Source organism: Aulostomus chinensis, chromosome 10 (genome assembly GCF_037954235.1).
Source record: "Aulostomus chinensis isolate RoL2024-O1b breed Wild chromosome 10, RoL_Achi_v1.0, whole genome shotgun sequence".
NCBI lineage: Eukaryota > Metazoa > Chordata > Actinopteri > Syngnathiformes > Aulostomidae > Aulostomus > Aulostomus chinensis.
The window spans coordinates 17,534,104-17,555,355 of NC_141329.1; the positions used below are offsets into that span (position 1 = coordinate 17,534,104).

The 21,252-nt window shown below is 42.3% G+C and overlaps 2 protein-coding genes across 2 annotated transcripts in view; one reads left to right on the top strand and one right to left on the bottom strand.

Moving 5' to 3' along the window:
* Nucleotides 1-763: 763 nt before the first annotated feature.
* The window catches only part of LOC147254549 (uncharacterized), a 36,828-nt gene continuing 16,339 nt past the window's right edge, over nucleotides 764-21,252 (bottom strand). The window contains exons 18-35 of the mRNA XM_086215015.1: nucleotides 21,074-21,222; nucleotides 20,472-20,733; nucleotides 17,888-18,058; nucleotides 17,612-17,769; nucleotides 12,623-12,776; nucleotides 12,142-12,270; nucleotides 11,788-11,933; nucleotides 10,713-10,718; nucleotides 10,480-10,605; nucleotides 10,079-10,268; nucleotides 9,321-9,395; nucleotides 7,644-7,703; nucleotides 7,447-7,563; nucleotides 6,618-6,772; nucleotides 6,125-6,211; nucleotides 4,155-4,301; nucleotides 3,215-3,412; nucleotides 764-3,037 (exon numbers count right to left, since the gene is read on the bottom strand). Coding sequence (XP_086071141.1) covers nucleotides 2,921-3,037; nucleotides 3,215-3,412; nucleotides 4,155-4,301; nucleotides 6,125-6,211; nucleotides 6,618-6,772; nucleotides 7,447-7,563; nucleotides 7,644-7,703; nucleotides 9,321-9,395; nucleotides 10,079-10,268; nucleotides 10,480-10,605; nucleotides 10,713-10,718; nucleotides 11,788-11,933; nucleotides 12,142-12,270; nucleotides 12,623-12,776; nucleotides 17,612-17,769; nucleotides 17,888-18,058; nucleotides 20,472-20,733; nucleotides 21,074-21,222 — 2,447 coding nt within the window. The 3' untranslated portion in view covers nucleotides 764-2,920. The remainder of the gene's footprint in view (nucleotides 3,038-3,214; nucleotides 3,413-4,154; nucleotides 4,302-6,124; nucleotides 6,212-6,617; nucleotides 6,773-7,446; nucleotides 7,564-7,643; nucleotides 7,704-9,320; nucleotides 9,396-10,078; nucleotides 10,269-10,479; nucleotides 10,606-10,712; nucleotides 10,719-11,787; nucleotides 11,934-12,141; nucleotides 12,271-12,622; nucleotides 12,777-17,611; nucleotides 17,770-17,887; nucleotides 18,059-20,471; nucleotides 20,734-21,073; nucleotides 21,223-21,252) is intronic.
* Nucleotides 1,255-2,844, top strand: LOC147254550 (interferon-induced transmembrane protein 1-like). The gene is made up of 2 exons (XM_086216204.1): nucleotides 1,255-1,438; nucleotides 1,919-2,844. Exons 1-2 carry the CDS (start codon nucleotides 1,325-1,327, stop codon nucleotides 2,063-2,065), a joined length of 261 nt encoding a protein of 86 aa, XP_086072330.1. The 5' UTR covers nucleotides 1,255-1,324; the 3' UTR covers nucleotides 2,066-2,844.

Below are 21,252 nucleotides of genomic sequence, written 5' to 3' on the forward strand. Positions count from 1 at the left end.
CAGAGTAACAGGCCCTTTAAGTCTTATAGAAAGCTGGGTAGTTTTTCCTGAAGCATTATTCCAAAGATCAAGAGATTCTATAGTTAACTGAAAAAAAGGAAACGATTTAATCATGATGAAACACGAGAATGAAAAATATGCAAGAAAAGCACAACATGTAAATGAACACTTTTATCCTGTACAATTTAATGTCCAGCTGTTACTTTTGCATTGTGCGCCCATCTAATTAGCAGAGCTTGGGAATTAAACATATTTGACTGCTACAGTGTAATACAATAGAGACAGACCATAATGTATAGAGTTATTTTGGTGGCAGTAAGCAGACGGGCTATTTTGTGGCGAGACTCCAACTGCTGTGAATGCCACAGTGTCGCGTCTCAGAGGACAACACACACACTGAAAGCACAATGCTGTCATTGATTAAATGTTCTCCACTTTATCTGGCCTTCCACAATAAATCCACTCATGGCTCCAGTATCCTCATTGAGGTTATCTCAAAGGAAGAACTCTATCACAGAAGACGATTACACTCAACTGAGAAAAAATGTTTACCGTTTTGAAACTTTTTATAGGGGCTGCATGGCTCTGAGGTAGAGTGGCCGTCTAGCAACTGAAGGGTCGCTGGTTCGATCCTCACTTCCCGCGGTGACAATGTCGAAGTATCCTTGAGCAAAATGCTGAGCCCCTAATTGCTTATGATGGCCTTGCAACAGACTGGTGACCCATCCAGGGTGAACCCCGCCTCTCACCCAATTATAGCTGGGATAGGCTCCAGCCACCCCCCCCCCGACTGTTAATGGATAAGCAGGAGATAGAAAATGGATGGAAGGATGGACCCTCTTGTTATATTCCACAATTTACTTCAAAAAATGCGGCAATAATACAACAACAGTTCAGTAAAAAAATAAAAATCACATAATAAAGAGAGAAAAGAAAGTGTTACAGGGGTCAAAAAACTGTGGTTGTCATGCCATGTGACTGTCACAATATATAAAATAGCTAATGACGAATTAATATATAACTGAATATTGTGTGTCATAATTCTTTAGAACTATGATTAAACTGAATGCAAAATCAAGCATAAAGGTCAAACAGGTCAATTCTCAAGAAAGTTGTGAAAGAGTCATTCAAGGGACCGTGGAGTTTTCCCTCTCACAAAGTCCATCCCATTGCTATAGATGGAGGCTTTTTTTCTCTCCATACTCTTTCTCCATACACCCAAACCCCACCCATTACTTATAAAAAGGGGGTGGGTGCAAGCCATTGGGTCAAAACGAGCTAACAAAGTGTGTCCCATCCACTTAAACTGAGACAGCAAAACAACATGGAAGGAGGCCAAAGCCGTACTGTTGCCCCATCATACCTTGGATGGTCCATCTTCAACACTTTATGCTGTTGTCTGCCTCTCGGGATTGCAGCTATAGTCTGTTCCTGCAGGGTAGGTACTCTTTTCCTAATTATCACAGTTTCTAAATCCTAATCTATCCTATCCTGTTTTATGAAGAAGGCAGATTTTCTTTTTTTCAATGTTTTAGTGTTGCACAATTTTCATACTGCAGTTTATTTTGATTAAAAGTAAAATTCTTTGTTAAGTGGAATCATGAATGATGTAAATCCAAATGAACTATAACCTTTAGAATGTTAATCTGACTTGCAATCATAATGTAACCACTTTGACAAGTACAAGAAACTATTTTCTGAATTACAAAATGGCAAGAGATTAATGAATTGACTTTACAGTTAAAGGAGTAGTTCAAAGTTTTCAGTTGTTTTAAAGGAATTAGTAGTGTTAATTACTTTTTCCCCTGAGCAAATTGAGTTGCACATAAAATGAAGCTAATTTTAACTCTGCTTTATATTTAATCCATTATCAAGGGGATTAATTTCTTTCATTTAATTCAATATTCATATTTTAAAGGCACAAAATGCTAATGCTCTTGGGGAATCAGCTGTAGCTGTAGACGCATCGAGGACAGCCAAGATCCTAAATGTCATCGGACTTGTGTGTGGAATAATTCTGATCATCATTTTCACCGCTCTCCTGCTAACTGGTGCACAGATCTGAAAGATGCCAAGTCTTCCTGGAAGCTCAGTCGGAATTTGACCAAAGCCTTTGTTACTATGGACTTTCCCTTCTTCATGCACTCGGCCACTAAATAGAAACAGATGTCTACGTGTAAGAACTTTCCACTTGTAATATACCATGAGCAGATCCAAGGAATTCCATTGTAAAGCTGTACTTGTGAGAAGAAAACTGACTCTGTTTTTGCAATGAAATACATGTGTTTTCTTGAGCAATGAGTACAATAATTGATGTATTGCCAGAAATTATCTGGAAGGGGAAAAATACAACTAATTTAAAAAGTTGTGATGAGTAAAAAACATGATAGTACCAATTCTTGCACAATCAAATTTTACAGTCTCTCCTCTCTGACATCACAAATTAATAGAGGACTGCAAAAAATGAAACTAGAATTTACATGACCCATACTTAAAGGAATAAGGAGAAAAAGACGGAGCTGATATATTCTTCTCATTGGGTGACTTGCTTTGCTTTTTTTTTTTTTTTTACAAGAACTGAAACTGACCATTTAACTGCAAAGAAAATGGAACAATTTCCACATGCAATGAAATGTTCTGAAGTTGAAGGTAATTTAGGTTTATGGTCAAATTTAAATACCAGGTTTGTTCTACTTTTATTAGCTCTTTGTATCAATATATTTTATGCTAATAATTTGATTCGTGTTTGTCCCATAGTTAGCATTTCTGTTTAACACACCATTTTGTTTTGCATGAGTACTCTGAATACATACATGTCAATAAAATGTCATATTCTTGGTTTTTCTTCTCTTTGTCTTCTTAGTTCTCCTTAAAATCTATATGTCTGCAACGTACATTTATATGGAGATGCAAACCTCTTTTAAAAACCAGGCTGGTTTTGATTTTTCTCTTCTGCTGAGCTCTTCTCTCTTAAAAGTCCTTCAAGCTGAGAGAACAGAAACATTTCTTTGTGTTTCCTCTGAAGTTCTTCAAAGTCCTGGTCCCATAAACACAAACAGACACACCATTAGAAAACACAGCTGTGGTTACTCACACAGATAAAGTTGATACTCTGTCTGGCTGTTACTGACCAATTCAAAATACACAGAAGAGGGACTAGCTGGTGATTTGCGCCAAAGCTAATTATCATATAGGGTAATTATTCTATCCTTACATCTTGAGAAAAAAGTCCTCTTCTTGGCTTGTGCAGCCTTTGAGGCGCAGAAGCAGCATGAGAGCTTGACAGAGTCCCATTTAAATCTCTTGAAAGGGCCCCTTGGTCCTGAAAAAACACACATAAATTGTCTTCCTGTGCAGAGGGAGGGGAGCTTAGTTTGGCCTGAAACAGCTCCCCAAGACCCGCCTGCAGGACCTGTAATATACATTCAGAAAACAAAAAATTAAAGTGAGTGAAACTTGATATCAGAACGGTAAGAGTCAACCAATCAATAGTGAACTAATGAAAACTGCTGGGATTTCAAAGTTCAGCTAGAAGAAAGAAAAGAAAGAAAAATCTCAGTATTTGTCAGTCTGGGCCATACTGTCCTGTGTGTTTTACTGACAGTGATTTAAAGCATTCCAGCATTTAGTGCTCAGGTTGTTATTTTTCAGTGTCTATACAAAGACAGACACTTTTTTTGCTCTTTGTGTCCGTTATGGAGCCTGGAGAGGCAGTCTCTATCTTGCACGCTCAAAAGTTGCAGCTACATCTGGATCTCCTAAAAAGACTGAGAAGGCGGAGTATTTGTCTTGACGGACAACTAAATTCAGCCAATGACATGGCAAAACATGTGATGTCTGCATGCCAAATGTACTTGTAAGAACAGCAAAAAAAAAAAAAATGTTCAGCTCAGAAACGGCAATAGTGAATGCTCTTATTGTTATCTAATTGCTGGTTTTGAGTCTATTTCTGCAGTAAAAGCACTTACAACTGTGTTTATTCTACTAATGTTATCACTTGTTCCTTCAAGATGTGCCATTTTCCTCTGTTCTATTTAGTCAGTGATAGCTTTCTCTCTATTGGAAGTGATCAAATAATACAGAATAACAAAATATGGCCCTGGTTGAAAAATAATTGAAATTTTCTTTCAGGTAAACAAAGATATCTTTAATACCTTAAAGAAAAGCCTCTGGAAAGCAGGACTGGAGTCATTGCTGATGTTTTTAATCTTGACATGGGCCAGACAGTGAAGCAGAAGTAAAGAAAAGCCTCCAACTGATTGGAGCCGTTGGCGACGGACAAAGAGCGTCTCATCTGCTTCCTGTCAACACATAGGTCATTCACACTTAAGAATTATTTTCAGCAACTTATTTAAGATGCACAAAAACATATACATTCACTGATTTAAGAAACAAAGTCATCACAAGGTATTGCATTGTATGGCTAAAAGAAGAAGGGCACTCAGTGAGGGCAAACTTCTGCTGATAAATGAAAAATGCAGTTTTCTCCATGTTGAATAGATCCGCCTCAAAGTTGAGAAAAATCCTTAGACCTTAAACCAAATTAAAAACATGAAAGTGAAAAAAAACTTCCTCCATGACACAGACAGTAAGAGAAATTAGAGGTTATGCTCAATTTTTAGTTTCAGAAAATTTTAAGTAGGAAAAATTAATGGCCAGTAAGAAGGTACTGGCTGACTGAGCTATAAAATGATGTTTAACTTCTGCTGGAATGTGCTTAAAAGGGATGGATTCTACTAATTCAGCTAACAGAGATGCACTTATTCAGGTGAAAGGTACTCTTAAGAGTAAAGGAAGAGGTGTACACTCGTGCACATTTAACCAGGGTCTGTTCTATACTACATAAACTGTAGATGGATATGCTTAATATTGAAAATAATGTATTGAGTGGCTGTTTGCCAAACCATGGGAGGGAATGTTTTCACAAAGGGAGTAAGATCCACAGCTGTTGTCCACTCACAGTTCAGTAAATCCATCTGAACTCTACAGGAATCCGAAACCTACGCAGGCCATTATGCAACCAACAACTCTATAACTCTAAACTCAGGAAACACATGGGTTGAGGAATTTCATGATGTTTACTGATTTGATTGGCTTTTAGGTTCCCCTGTGAGGAGATGGGATGGAACAGGAATGGGCTCAGGGTTGATCATAGCTCAGGAAATTATTCTATGCCCTCTCAATGTTGGAACCAATGAGGAGGTTTGTAGATGTGTGTAGATGTGTCTGTTTGTCTGTCTGTCTGTCTCCAGGATTAAGCTGTGCACACAGGAAGCGTCTATGAGTGAAGCGGTGACCAGCAAACGTGTCAGTGTAATTTAGCAACTGGTAACTACACAATACAAAGTAGCAGGTACTGAGAATCTCCACATGAGCGATGTAATTAAATCAACTGCCAGTGGGAGTGACGGTAACCACTGATGGACAGATGAGAAATGTCAGAGATATGTGTCGCCTAGGCAACCAGAGCCTGGAATGTCCACAAGGGACCAAATGCAACATTAGACAAGTATATGTATGAGGCTTTATGCAAAATTTAAAGGGCAGATTTCCACAAAACTTGAGCCTTGTTTATAAGAATCTTAACAAGATTTTTGGTTGGAGGAATAATTCATCTTAACTCATTTGCAGAAGCAAATTTAAATGTACAAAAAAAAAAAATAATGAAAGCACTCCTTACACAACAGAATGTTGACTGTATAATTCACCCAGGACCAAATTTGTCAAAAAGGAAACTTAATTGCCATTTGCAAGTTTGATTTGGCAGTATAACTCTGATCTGGGATCTCTCAGATTAAGTGCATTGATTAACTCTGAAAGAGCATCACAAGGAGGTGCCTTTATATAGCTTGCTACAAGCGCAGCTAAACATTATATCACTGTCCAGAAATTCCTTTGTATGTCATTCTGACATACAGATCTGGGTTGTTCTGGGGGTTTCATATTGTATGTAATGTCTAATTCATGGATCTATTTTGGGTGCATCACCTTTCTTTCATTCATCTTGCTCATCTTTTGCATTAACCTCGAATGCTAACAAAACAAGCAAAAAAATCACATACTGGGAAAAAGGGAGGTGGCATTTCAAGAATTTAGCTTACATAGAAAATAGCTCTACATTTACCTGATAGTAGAATGAATTTCTGAAGGCGTTGTTGATGTAGTTGTTGTTTGGGAGGCTTGCTGCTATCTGAAGGGAAATAGCTGGGGTCTGTGGGGGGGGGGGGGGGGGGGGACAAAAATCCCAGTTGTTGTTTTATGCATACTTTAAATAAGCCTGCCTACAGTAAAAACATAAACACATCCAGCAAAAATTAATTCTGCAGTTAAACTAACAAAGAATACATAAATACATATGAGAAAGTAAAAGTGAAGTATAAGTGAATAAAGACCAAATGTATTTCAGGATGAAATTGAAAGGTGATTTAGACCCAGAGCTCTAATCAGTCGTCAGTATTAAAACAAACAGTGGAATTTTCTGCCTGAGTATCACAGGCTGCACAAAGGCTCATCAAGATTTCAGTTTTCAAAAAATTGCCCTGAGCCTGCCCAAGCTGAGTTTCAAATAAATGAACAAACAACAAGACTGAAAGTGCGAGTGAGACATTGGTACAAACCAGTTTTAGATCATGCAATGTTTGTATTAGGTATAGTCCATGCTGGTAAACCAGGAACTCTCTCGAGTTGAGGCTGGATGGCTCCAAAGGGAACAGCTGCCCCTCACATTCCCACTGACATTCAAGGACATCTACAAAAGTATTATGGCCTTTGTCTGAATAAAACAGAGAAAGAAAAGACTGTTCTATGACTGTGCAGCTTAAAGGTTACTGGACTAAGTACGCCATGCAGGAAAGATTCATGTGTCTCTCAGATGTGATCCAAAAAAATAAAAGTCAAGTAAATTGAATCACACATATTGATTCAATTTAAATGATGAGAAAAAACATAATGTTTCTGCATTATTGACTGGATCTACTTTATGTGAAAGAGCCTCAGAAATCAGAGTCCCTAAAACCAGACAAACACATGGTAGAACACTTGTGGATCAGAAAATGTGTACCATCTGGGCTTCCTCAAGGCTCTGGAGAGTGAAAATTACATGAAGGAAAAAAAAATTCGAGGCAGTGCTGTGCAATCATACGTAGGACTGAGATGACATTGTGCCCTCGATGCAAAAATGCACATCACATCCTTTAATGGGACTCAATTAGTGTCAATAAAGATATATTTTTATAGCATTATCAAGCTTTTATTCACTTTTTTCAAGAAAGGTTTGATTTAAGGCTCTCTGAACTGTGTGATAAACTAGATTGTCTTTGAATATCGGCTGATTATATGATTGACATGTCTGTGTTTGAGCGGATGTGAATGACCGCGTATATAGTTGTTGCCGGTTAGGTCATTTTCACAATAAGATATAGCCAGCCCTACTTTTGTCCAACCAACCAATGAGCTCTCCTCCAGCAAATCCTGCCCTGCTGGCATAAGACTTCAGCTGCAGCTCCACCCCTTTCAAAAGCTGGAACAGAGGAGAAAGCTCCAACAATTTGGTCCACTCCTCTTCTGGAGAATAGAAATGAATGAGATGTTAATGTAACATTATGTCCATGTTTTGATTTTTTCATTTTACATTATAGTGTTACCTGTAATTGTGGGGACAGAAATATGTGTAGGTGGGGCTGACTCTGTTAGAGGTTGGTTCTCTATTTAAAAAAAAAAAATTAAAACAATTCAGTTATTGCGGATGTATGCTGCATTATTAAAGGGAAAACCCTGATAAGTAACAATTTCTGGAAAAATATATTGATTTTCATAACATTCAATTAGTTATGCCCATGAAGTGAAAGTAATCTAAATGGATATCTAAACTATATTGACTATAGCACAGCTGTGTAGAGCAAACAATACAGAGTAGTGTGCTGGAAAACAACAGAACTTCTAAAAAGTCTCTACATTCCATGCATCATCCCTATAAAAAAATATGGCCTAACAGTTTCCAACAATAACCCAAGCAAATGCATTGCAGAGATGCCAATGGTATAAGTAACAGCAGCTGCATTACATGGGACCCCAGAGAGTAGACTAAAGAGTGGGAGGTCCATGGTAACATGGGGCAGGACCTATTGAGAGTGAGCTACAACACCAACAACAAAGCTTGGGAACCATTACGAAAAAGAACAAACAATAAAGGCTTTATGTTGATGCCAGAGACAGACAGAGGAGGAGGGACTTTTTGCTGCCCTTGACAACAGCTACGTAACTGGACTGACCGACCCAAAATCTATAGTTTTTAGGGTGGTTTAAAGCATTACTAATCTTGGTGCTCAGCAGGAAACTGTCTGCAAGCTTGAATAACTGAATTAGTACAAGTTACGTTACACTGAGGTCCGCCCTCTCTGACATTTTCTCTCTAACTGCCTCCTGCATATGTTCTCTCCTTTACTCCCTGACTTTTTATGTCATCTCTTTGTGTCCAACTTGCTGACACACACCAGAGCACAACACAGGGTGAACTGTTCATTCAATTGTGCAACTTGTGCTTCATCTCATCCTGGGAATGAATGCCAAAAGATGTGGTTGAATGTCAGTGTTGATCATGCCTGCAGTCCAGTGTCCTGCTAATGAGCTTTGACAGGCTCGCCCCAAAACTGTGTGGAGATTCCAATGAAAGAACAAACTGTCCTTTGGCACAGCTCAAGCCACTGATTGAGCAGAGTCGGTTCCGGTGTCTCCCCAAGTGGCTACAGGCTTTGTTTTTTGAGTTAGTTCTCTGATGACCCAAGGCACCTTTTTTCTCAGGAAATTGCATTTCACTGGAAAGGGCTGTTTTTGATGCAGGACTAAGTTTGCTATGTTTAATATACTCTGTACCTGCTTTATATTTGCACATAAAAGCAAAGACTCGTTTCTTGCCATTTCTTTGCAGAGACTTTAGAAAAATATTTAATCAGAAGTTCAGCAAATTGATAAAGAATCATTATGTCTGTAATATTCAACTATGTCCCTCTATTTCTTGTATTCAGATAAAACATGATATTTACCTTGACATGTTCTAGCTGTACTTCAGCAATCTTACTCCCACCATCATCCTGACCATTGAGGAGAATTGCAGACATGTCAAGGTACATACCAACATATTTTGTCTGAATGCAAGAAATAAAAGAACATCGGATTAACTGAGCTGTTCCCTGAAAGAAAAACAAATCCCCTCAAAAAAAACATTCATATAAGTTGAAGATTGCTGATAGATGCTTCACTTTTTCTACACACATGTAAAGGCATGTTGTCATTCAGGCTTAAATGACTTGGAATGCACAGACCTTTCACCACTGGCACAGAGGCTGTCCAAACTCTCGAGGCTGTCTCCATACCATACATCTGCTTTACTGACAAACCTAAAAAGTCAAAAATCAAACCATTTGAAGCATAAATTAATAGGATTGATATCTGCAGTTAAAGCTTACCGCTAACCCTAAATTCCGCTGTACTGGATGGCTCCACTATTGCTGAAAACTATCGAACACAAATTACCAAATGACACTGAAGCACAGGATGACACGTCCCTTGAGGCACCGTGTGGTAGTTTGTTTTGAGTCTGTCACAAACCCTGCTGCTATGCAGTCATTGTCTGTTTGAGTAACAACAAACTAAGGTTCAATTTTAGAAAACTTAGAATACTTTTTCTGTTTTAAAAGTGATCAAACTAATGATTTGGGGCTTCAATAAGCACAAGAATTCCTGCAGGTTTCTTTTTTTTTGGGGGGGGGGTTGTAATTTGCTGGCCCTTGGTAGAAGTAACAGTTACATTTAACCATAACACCAGAAAGTTACGGAAAATGTAATGGCACCATACCCATTATTTTTTCCAAAAAGACTCTGAACTGCAGAGTTCACTACAAAAATTCTCCAAACTCTTAAAACCTGCTGATGTACATAGAATGAAGTACAAAATAATGAGAAAGTCTGCATAAGTTACTCCAGCATGATATGTTGCCTGTACAAAATGTTTACTATCTCATGTCCTAGAATCGCTATTGCAGAGTAGATACGATATCGCTATCTGTAAGTAATTGAGGACCAGAAGTGTGCTTGAGGCAGGTGTTTGGAGAGAAGCTGGCAGCCTGTTTATCTTCCAAGAGCTGGTTCAATCTCTCCAGCAGAGGCAAAACCTTCTGTTGGAGCAAGCCCGTGACCCTCACAGTTGGTCTGTGATGACTGCACTGGACCAGACCGTATTCCTTGTACCAGAACTTCCCACAGAGAACTGCCTAGACAAATAAATAGAAAAGGATGTTTCATAATAACACAGAGGGGAGTAGAAACAACCAAAATAAACAACTCGTATCACAATTTTCTCTTTATTCATTTAGGGCTTATTTGAATTGACTAGAAAACTAAAAAATATCCACTAACTTCTCTGGATCATGAATTTATTTATATGAAATTTGATTTATTCAATACATTTGTATGTGTTCATACCTGAGCCATGTCAGCACGGAGCTGAGAAAGGTGTCTAACATAATGAAGCATACTGAGAGCATCTTCCAACTCTGCCTGCCTGGAAAAACACTGTTCCCACACTTCTCTCAGTCTTACTTCTTTATCCTGGAGAAACGAATAGAACACAAGATTTTCCTTTCATTTAGATATCCTAATGCAATTGAGTGAATTTAAACTTTGAATTACAGATTTTCAAAAGGTTGTCAAAGAACCATGAGCTGTGTATGTATTGGTGTGTTAGAGTCGAATAATGTCGGATGATGTCAGCCATTTGTTTTGACTAAACAAATTTGCAAGTGCCTGGACCCCACGTCCACCCCCTTTAACTACATATAGTGGGCAATCAGCAACAATCTGTCCCTTCCTTTTTTCATTTTTCCTGAACAGAATTTAAAACCAGCATGGTTAAATGAAACTGAATGAAATAAATAAAACTGAATAAAGAGAAGGCTGCACGGTGGTGCAGTGGTTAGCACTGTGGCCTCACAGCAAGAAGGTTCAGGGTTCGAGTCCTGGCTCGGGCACGGGATCTTTCTGTGTGGAGTCTGCATGTTCTCCCTGTGCCTATGTGGGTTCTCTCTGGGTACTCCGGCTTCTTCCCACCATTCAAAAACATGCAATTGGGGACTAGGCTGATTGATACTCTAAATTGACCGTAGGTATGAATGTGAGTGTGAATGGTTGTTCGTCTCTCTATGTTGGCCCTGCGATGGACTGGCGACCTGTCCAGGGTGTACCCTGCCTCTCACCCATTGACACTGATAGGCTCCAGCCCCCCCGCGACCCTTAATGTGTAGGAATAAGCGGAAGATGACGATGGATGGATGAATAAAGAGAAAGGGCGCTTTTTCCTCAATATACCTCTATGTAAAAACATTTTTTTGCATTATAGGGGAACATTTTTGTCTATTTTTTTCTGTTCTTTCAAAGACCATTCAAACTTTATCCAAAACGTTGTTTCTGAAGTCCTCAAACTACCTCAAGTTACAGGTTAATGGGCCGAACTCTCACCAGGACGGCGGGGCCTGGGTTGATATGTGAAAACCCATAGGAATGTGCGTACGGTCCGTACTCACTTCTAGTCACGCTAAGGCCACTGTCATGCAGCAACTGGACACATGGTAAATGAAAATCACATTATTATATCACCAAGATGGTGATTTGATTTTCTATATAGTAATTAAATCTTATAATATGTTACTATGCGTGCACTTCTGAATTCATATTTAGATGTGGGTGCATCGCTAGTGCCAGTAAAAACCAGAGTGCCAGTAAGCTGATCATTACATGGAGGTTTGTGGCCCAGTCTCCTGTTAGTGATGTCCAGTTTTCTTGATTTTGTTGCAGCTGCTCCATATACATATCCACCCTATCAAGGCCAGAGATCAATCTGGAGTGCCAGTCACACTGCTGAGCCCACTCCTCCTCATCACCTATATGAATGCAGACAAAGATGCACAATTATATGCTGTCAAGCTGAATTGAAAATTTAAATTATACGAGCTACAAGTGTTATGCAAGAAAAGTGAGTGCAACACTGGTTAAAAAAAAGGTTGCTTTTTTGGTAAAGTAATGAATATTACTGTAGTGTGGTTAATAACTGTCCATCATCTTCTTCTGCCAGCCTGCCAGGCAATTTACCCAGTGTGAGGATGTGTAATACATGTTGAGGCAGGATCAGAGCCAAATTGGCACACTGAGCAGATCTCCTCTGGGCCTCAGCCTGTGCTGAATCCTGTGTCTCCACAGCTGCCTCCCTCAGCTGCCTCCCTGGCGACTGGACCAAAAGCAGAGCAAACACATAGGGAAACATGGAATTTGGAGCCAGACTTTACATACTTGCAAAATAAAAGACATCCACACACACATAGTCAACAAAAGTCACAATGGTATCGCAGACTCACAAGTTTACAGTATTCCTCCCTTGCAGTCATGCATAGACTTAGCTCTGACATCAGCAGAATATGAAAAGCTTCTTCAGAATTACTTCCCAATGTAGTTTACCCCTTTGTTCACAAATCTCCTTACTCATTTCCACACATTCAAAAGCCTTAACCTTTTTGAATGTTTCCCAATACTCAGAGGCCAAACTTTATAAGATGTTTATGAGAAAATAATCTACTTCCCTTACTGACCTGATAAGAGTTAGCTTCTGTCAGTCCAAGTAAAAAGTGGAATAGAGCTGAGTCCAGATCGGAGAGAACATCTTCCTCCCGCTGCCTCTGTTGCTGCCAGTAAATGTTTTGTGCACACAACTCTCTCTGCAGTGCCTCTACCTGGCATGGAACATACAAAAGTGAATCAGATTTGATAAATTGCATTTCTTGAATGAGACTGGCTGATAATAAAGACATATAGAACATAATATAATATAATATAATATATAACAATATAGAATATAGTATGATGTATACCTGACAAAGTGACCTTTGACCACCAAAAATTTAGAGGATTAATCATCCAGAGGCAGCATGGTGGTGCAGTGGTTAGCACTGTTGCCTCACAGCAAGACGGTTCCGGGTTTGAGTCCCAGCTCGGGCATGGAATCGTTCTGTGTGGAGTTTGCATGTACTCCCTGTCCCTGTGTGGGTTCTCTCTGGTACTCTGGCTTCCTCCCACAGTCCAAAGACATGCAAATGCCGACTAGGCTGATTGGATACTCTAAATTGACCGTAGGCATGGCTGTGAGTGTGAATGGTTGTCTGTCTATGTGTGTTGGGCCTGTGATGGACTGGCGACCTGTCCAGGGTGAACCCTGCCTCTCGCCCAAAAGCTGCTGGGATAGGTTCCTGCCCCTCTGCGACCCTTAACAGGATAAGCGGAAGAAAATGGATGGATGGATGGATTCATCCCGGTTAAGTCTTCGTCTTCGTCGTCCTCCGCTTCATCCGGTGGGTCCAGGTCGCGGGGGCAGCAGTCTCAGCAAGGAAGCCAAGACTGCCCTCTCCCCAGCAACTTCAACCAGCTCTTCCGGAAGGATCCCGAGGCGTTCCCAGGCCAGCCGAGAGATATAATCCCTCCACCGTGTCCTGGGTCGGCCTCGAGGCCTCCTCCCGATTGGACATGCCTGGAAAACCTCCAGAGGGAGGCGTCCAGGAGGCATCCTCACCAGATGCCCGAACCACCTCAATTGGCTCCTCTCGACATGGAGGAGCAGCGGCTCTACTCTGAGTCCCTCCTGAATGACTGAGCTTCTCACCCTATCTCTAAGGGAGAGCCCAGCCACCCTGCAGAGGAAACTCATTTCGGCCGCTTGTATTCGCGATCTTGTTCTTTCATGACCATAGGTGAGGGTTGGAACGTAAATTGACCAGTAAATCAAGAGCCTCGCCTTTTGGCTAAGCTCCCTCTTCACCACAACAGACTGGTTTAGCACCCACAAAACTGCGGATGCCGCCCCATTCCGCCTGTCAATCTCCCGCTCAATCTTACCCTCACTCGTGAACAAGACCCCGAGATACTTAAACTCCTCCACCTGAGGTAAGACCTCCCCCCCGACCCAGAGTGGGCAAACCACCCTTTTCCGGCTGAGGACCATGGCCTCAGACTTGGAGGTGCTGATTCTCATCCCAGCCGCTTCACATTCGGCTGCAAACTGTCCCAGCAAGAGCTGGAGGTCGTGGCCCGATGGCGCTAAGAGGACTATGTTATCCGCAAACAGCAAAGACGACCCCCTCCGCTGCCCGGCTGCGCCTAGAAATTCTGTCCATAAAAGCTATGAACGGAATCGTGACAAAGGGCAGCCTCGACGGAGTCCAACCCTCACTGGGAACAAGTCTGACTAACTACCGGCCACGCGGACCAGACTCTCACTCCTCCGGTAGAATGACTGTAAGGCCCTTTGTAAAGGGCCATCCACCCCATACTCCTGGAGTACCCCCCACGGTCACGGTCGTAAGCCTTCTCCAAGTCCACAAAGCACATGTGGACTGGTTGGGCAAACTCCCATGCCCCCTCCAGCACCCTAGCGAGGGTGAAGAGCTGATCCACCGTTCCACAGCCGGGACGAAAACCACACTGCTCCTCGTCGATCTGAGGTTCGACTATTGCCCTGACCCTGATAGGGGAACATTTTTGTCTATTTTTTTCTGTTCTTTCAAAGACCATTCAAACTTTATCCAAAACGTTGTTTCTGAAGTCCTCAAACTACCTCAAGTTACAGGTTAATGGGCCGAACTCTCACCAGGACGGCGGGGCCTGGGTTGATATGTGAAAACCCATAGAAATGTGCGTACGGTCCGTACTCACTTCTATTCACGCTAAGGCCACTGTCATGCAGCAACTGGACACATGGTAAATGAAAATCACATTATTATATCACCAAGATGGTGATTTGATTTTCTATATAGTAATTAAATCTTATAATATGTTACTATGCGTGCACTTCTGGATTCATATTTAGATGTGGGTGCATCGCTAGTGCCAGTAAAAACCAGAGTGCCAGTAATCTGATCATTGCATGGAGGTTTGTGGCCCAGTCTCCTGCTAGTGATGTCCAGTTTTCTTGATTTTGTTGCAGCTGCTCCATACACATATCCACCCTATCAAGGCCAGAGATCAGTCTGGAGTGCCAGTCACACTGCTGAGCCCACTCCTCCTCATCACCTATATGAATGCAGACAAAGATGCACAATTATATGCTGTCAAGCTGAATTGAAAATTTAAATTATACGAGCTACAAGTGTTATGCAAGAAAAGTGAGTGCAACACTGGTTAAAAAAAAGGTTGCTTTTTTGGTAAAGTAATGAATATTACTGTAGTGTGGTTAATAACTGTCCATCATCTTCAGACCCTCCTCTCCAGTACCCTGGCGTAGACCTTACCAGGGAGGCTGAGAAGTGTGATCCCTGATAGTTGGAGCACACCCTCTGGTCCCTTTCTTAAAAACAGGGACCACCACCCCGGTCTGCCACTCCAAAGGCACTTCCCCCGATGTCCATGCAATGTTGCAGAGACGTGTCAGCCAAGACAGCCCCACTACATCCAGAGCCTTGAGATACCCAGGGCGGATCTCATCCACCCCCGGGGCTCTGCCACCGCGGAGTTGTTTAACTGCCTTGGCGACTTCTGCCCTGGAGATTGGACAACCCCCCCCAAGCACTCCCCAGACTCTGTCTCCTCCATGGAGTACGTGTTGGTGGGATGAGGAGTTCCTCAAAGTATTCCTTCCAACGCCCAATTATCTCCCCAGTTGACGTCAGCAGCCTCCCGCCCCCACTGTAAACAGTGTGGTCAAGTTGCCGCCTTCCCCCCCTGAGGCGATGGACGGTTTGCCAGAACCTTTTCGGAGCCGACCGATAGTCGTTCTCCATGGCCTCACCGAACTCCTCCCACGCCCGAGTTTTTGCCTTGGCGACCGCCTCAGCTGCACACCGTTTGGCCTGCCGGTACCGGTTGGCTGCCTCTGGAGACCCACAGGCCAGCCATGCCCTGTAAGCCTCCTTCTTCAGCCTGACGGCTCCCCTCACCTCTGGTGTCCACCTGCGGGTTCGGGGATTACCGCCGCGGCCGGCCCCAGCAGCCTTGCGGCCACAGCTCACAGCAGCCGCCTCGACAATGGCAGAGCAGAACATGGCCCATTCAGACTCAGTGTCCCCCACTACCCCCGGGATGTGATCAAAGCTCTGCCGGAGGTGGGAGTTAAAGATCGTTCTGCCAGGTTCTTCTGCCAGGCGTTCCCAACAAACCGTCACTACTCGTTTGGGCCTGTCGGGTCTGCGCGGCGTCTTCCCCTGCCATCTGATCCAACTCACCACCAGATGGTGATCAGTTGACAGCTCAGCTCCTCTCTTCACCCGAGTGTCCAGAAGATGCGGTCGCAGGTCAAATGATACGACTATAAAATCGATCATTGACCTGCGACCTAGGATGTCCTGGTGCCATGTGCACCGGTGGGCATCCTTATGTTCGAACATGGTGTTCGTTATGGACAAACTGCGACTTGCACAGAAGTCCAATAACAGTGAACACCACTCGGGTTTAGGTCGGGCCTGCTGTTCCTCCCAATCACACCCCTCCAGGTCATGCTGTCGTTGCCCACGTGAGCGTTGAAGTCTCCCAGTAGGACAATGGAGTCCCCAGCGGGGGCACCATCCAGTACCCTTCCCAAGGACTCCAAAAAGGGTAGGTACTCTGAACTGGTGTTAGGCGCATACGCGTAGACCACCGTCAGGACCCGTTCCCTGACCCGAAGGCGCAGGGAAGCAACCCTTTCGTCCACCGGGGTAAACCCCAACGTACAGGCAGAGAGTCTAGGGGCAACCAAAAAGCCCACCTCCGCCTCTCACCTGGAGCAACTCCAGCAAAAGAGAAAGTCCAACCCCTCTAAAGGACTCGGGTTCCGGACCCAGAGCTATGTGTCGAGGTGAGGCCGACTATATGTAGCTGGTAACGCTCAACCTCTTCCACCAGCTCCAGCTCCTTCCCCGCCAGAGAGGCAACGTTCCATGTCCCAAAAGCCAGCTTCCATGTTCGTGTTTCAGACAGCCGAGGCACCTGCCTGGAACTGCCACCCAAACCACACTGCACCGGACCCCTCCAGTTCCTCCTATGGGTGGTGAGTCCAAGGGAGGACGTGCCCGTGTCTCCTTTTCGGGCTGGGCCTGGCCGGGCCCCACGAACCAAGGCCCGGCCACCAGGCGCTCGCCTTCGAGCCCCCACCCCAGGCCTGAGGCCTGGCTCCAGGGCGGGGCAGTTAAAGTTACTATATTTAAAGAACTTTCTTCTTATGATGTATTGAGTTTATGTGAGGTTATCTTTGACCTGTAAAATCTTCATCCTTGATTCCAGTGGAGGTTTTTAGTGAATTTAAAGAAATTCTGTCAGTGTCTCTCATATCATCATATCATGTTTATGTGAGGCAACAGTGACCTTTACTTTAAACCTTTGAACACCAAAATCTTCCCAGTTCATTCTTAAGTCCCAATGGACAATTAAGACAAATTTCTAAAATTTCCCCGAGGCCCTCTTGAGATATCATGTTAACATGGATGGGACATATCGCACACATGCATCGCTACCCTTCACTTAAGTCTCCACCTCGGCATCAGATAAAATGAGCGTTCTATCACAGGACTTCAGGAGCTCATGTGTTTCTTCTCTAAGTTCCTACCTGCACTCTCTCAGTTTGATCCGCCACCATTAACCAGTAGGAGGCTGTTACAGGTACAACAGTTTTTCTGAACACATCCAGCCTGGCTCCAACCACTGGACCCAATACTCCTGTTACTGGATCAACAGTCTGAGAGCCATAACGGATCGCTACGAGGCCTGTGAAGAATAAACACGTATTCATTCTGCCTTTATTTCCCTTAGCTTGAAAGTTGATTGCAATAGATGTATAATGTCTGTTTCACCTGACTTCTCATCTAAGATTGTTTTTCAGTACCTTTTCCCTCTGGGTCCTCCATAGTCCCAGCCAGTGGCATTGTTTTTCCAGAGACAATGTCTGTCTGACACCCCACCACAGGTACTCTCAGACCAGATCCCATGGGGTCAGGGTACTCCATCCCCAGTAAAGCTGGTACACACACATCTGAGCCTGACAGAGCCATCTCCCCTGAGGATCAGATAAAGGAGTAGTCAAGAGGAAAGAACTGAGCAAGAAATAATGTCCACAAAAATGTATTCCTCATAGATACGTTCAAGTTTGGTGCATCATCATCATCATTCGTGTACCAGCAGTTAAAAGATATGTACAGTGAAAGGAACGCACACATACAATATTGCTCTTTTAATTTGAAATTTTGAAATAGTTGATTTACACTCCCTGTTAAAAAGTAATCCATGTCAGTGTGTTAGAGACCAATGTTGACTAGCTTGATAGTAATAGTGAGTTTCCTGGCAATGCCCAATGAGTTTTACAGTGTTCAACCCTGTTTTTAATATACAAAACAGAAGCAAATTTACAAGAAGCCAAGTAGTGAAGCCAAGTAGTGAACCAAATGGAGTTACAATGACTTTACTCTTTTCTTTGATTAATTGCAATCATCCATTTTTATCAGAGTACATTCATCTTGTTCTGTTAATGCTATGTAGGTCATTTGTGTACATTCGAGTCTTTAATTTTTTTGTACAAAAACTCATTTTCACTCTATCATCTCATCCTTATTGTGTCTATGTGCTGATGTTCAGGATTAGTAATCCCATTTGAGGTGGGAGAGGTGGGCAGTGAAATGAAATTCCTTATAAGGATGGCCCTCATTTTACAGTTAATGCCTGGTAGACAGCTGATATGTTTGTAGTAAAGTGGCACTCTGCAGGAAGCGGGGGAGATACAGGGGGAGGGGAGGAAGAATGCAACCTCTTGAAAGTGGTTTAGGTGCTGCATGATTCACTCCAACAATGCCTATACATACAGAGAACACTGCTCAAGTTGTCCTATAAATCCACTGTACTTTAGAGGAGAGACAGCTGTGCTGGACTAAATCCCAAATATTTCAACATCCTAATGCCTCAGCACTCTGCTATTACTATAGGGAGAGATATATACACTAGCAACCCATGTACTTGGTCGGAACAGCTAGCCAAACAAAGAACAGAGAAGCTCTGATTCTAACGCACACAGGAAGTATGATGTCATTCTCCTCTCAGGATTCCATGACTCTCTAATACATTCACACAGAAAAAAAAGTCCACAGCTGTATTACTGTTCTAAATCGCATACATAAATTTGTATGTATATAACAGTTAAACTTGTCACTAATAGATAAAGGAGTCCTCATGACTTAAATGGCAGAGGAGGGATTCAAGGTTTCTTTAGATGCTACAATTTATGCCAACCATATGTGGATGGTATGTAAAAATAAGCTGCTTTCCCTTATGCCAGGCTCATATAACATTAATTTGAGTAGACATGAGGACATTTAAGTAATTATCTGAGATGAGTGTGTGGCACAATAAGGTCACATGCTTTCTACATGTGTGTGGTTGCTTGTGACAAATAATGGTCCAGTACAGTCTTGAAGTTGGGAAAGTGTCATCCTCATTAGTTCATAAAACCTTTCTGAAGAGACTATTTAACTAAACTAAACTGGGAGGGGGGGGGGGGGGGGTGTCATGCTTTCAGTAATGTTACACGCAGAGGAACCAAAGGGTTCAATAGAATAATATTTAAGTGCGCTGCAAGATTTAGTGGGATCTATTTGCATGAATAGAATATTTTCACTGAGGCATAATTAACTGAAACTAAGAACTCTGTGTCATTTAAAATGAGCTCTTTTTAGTTACTTGTGAGCAGTCACAACACAATCTGAGTCAACAAAAAAAACACACAAGATAAAATATTGACTCATGTTGTTACAGTTGTCTCAAAATGTGGCATGTGAGCCAATACCTATTATGTTGGACTGTTCCTAAAGTATCAGAAAAACCAAAAAACTAACGACAAGTATTATCTGAAACAGTTCACCCCTCTGGCCAAAAAAAGTCCACTAACACTTGCCAACATCTGGCTTTTGCATGGGAACAGGTTTTATCAGCGTTCCAACCCCCAGTCAAATAACCCTGTAAGAGTGTTTATTGGTTCCAACGCCTATCGGCATAGATGGAAACACAAAACAAATGTGAATGTGGTCATTTGCAGCCCACTTCCGGTGCTTCAAATTTCAGGTGCTGCTACGAGCTGTCAGGGCTCTACCATCAACAATACTGATGTAGCCTGGCTACTGGCAAATGAAGGTTCCTATGGTTGGAAAAGGAGTGTGGAAGGGAGCGGTGTCACTAAATATTATACAAGTCCTTGGTTAAAAAAAAATACATATATACTTTCATATATCACAAAAAAGTGGAAAGGAAATAAGATATGCAAAAGTAAAGATGTAGGTTTAAACTGCACACTTATCTATTTTAATGACCCGATTTATGGCAGGCAATAAGGGCAATAAGACTGAAGGGCAATATAACTGAAGTCTCCAAAAAGTAGAAGACTGCAAGAAAAGTTGCTCAGTCATTTTCACTTAATGATTTCTCACCCAGAGCCCCTCCATCCTGTTGCAGACGCTCAGCCCAGTGCAGCACACTCTCCAGGCTGGTCAGCATCTGCAACTGGCAGTGCAGACTTTTTCCTTGGTGCAACTGAAGCTCTTTGGCAGCAGCAGAAAGATGATCCTGCCACCAGCTCGCTCGCTCACTCCCCTGCTGTGAGTGTGGATGCTGCTCCAAAGTCAGGTCTGACCCCCACTCTTCAGAGAGTGGCTTCAGGAGCTCCAATATTTTCAACATCACTTCCAGAACCTGAGGGGGAGTTACTCGCTAAATGATTCTGTAGCTTAATTTGGAACCATATCAACCTCCTACAGTTACTACTAAGTATTACTAAGTATTTACTGCAAAATAGACATCATAAAAATAGAACAATAATGAAATGAATTGTTTATAATGTCTATGACATTTTATAAACTGTTTAACTGTATTCATTTCTGTTCCTGCAAATTAATACTTCTACTGCAAACTCTGCTTCATCACAATTGTTTGTCATATTTCAATCAATGTTTTTTTGACCACTCTTCCTAAATGCTGCCATAAATCTTATTTTACTTTTGAAAATATGTCAAAAGCATGTACAATCCAACACCTTGCAGTCTAGAAGAGTCTGGTATCCTCCTGCATTTGGCACCAGTTGCTCTCCTCTTATACTGGCACCTCCCACTCTCACCACCCGCCCACTAAGAGGCTCAATGAAAGACTCGCCCAGTAAGACTCCGCCTATGGGCTGTACAACCCCTGTACAAACATACAGCACACTTTAAACAC

Bases quoted from the DNA above. Each gene is read 5' to 3' on its own strand.
- LOC147254550 (XM_086216204.1), top strand. From the start codon at position 1,325: ATGGAAGGAGGCCAAAGCCGTACTGTTGCCCCATCATACCTTGGATGG. The intron at 1,439-1,918 runs GTAGGTACTCTT...CATATTTTAAAG, and splicing joins CTATAGTCTGTTCCTGCAGG to GCACAAAATGCTAATGCTCT.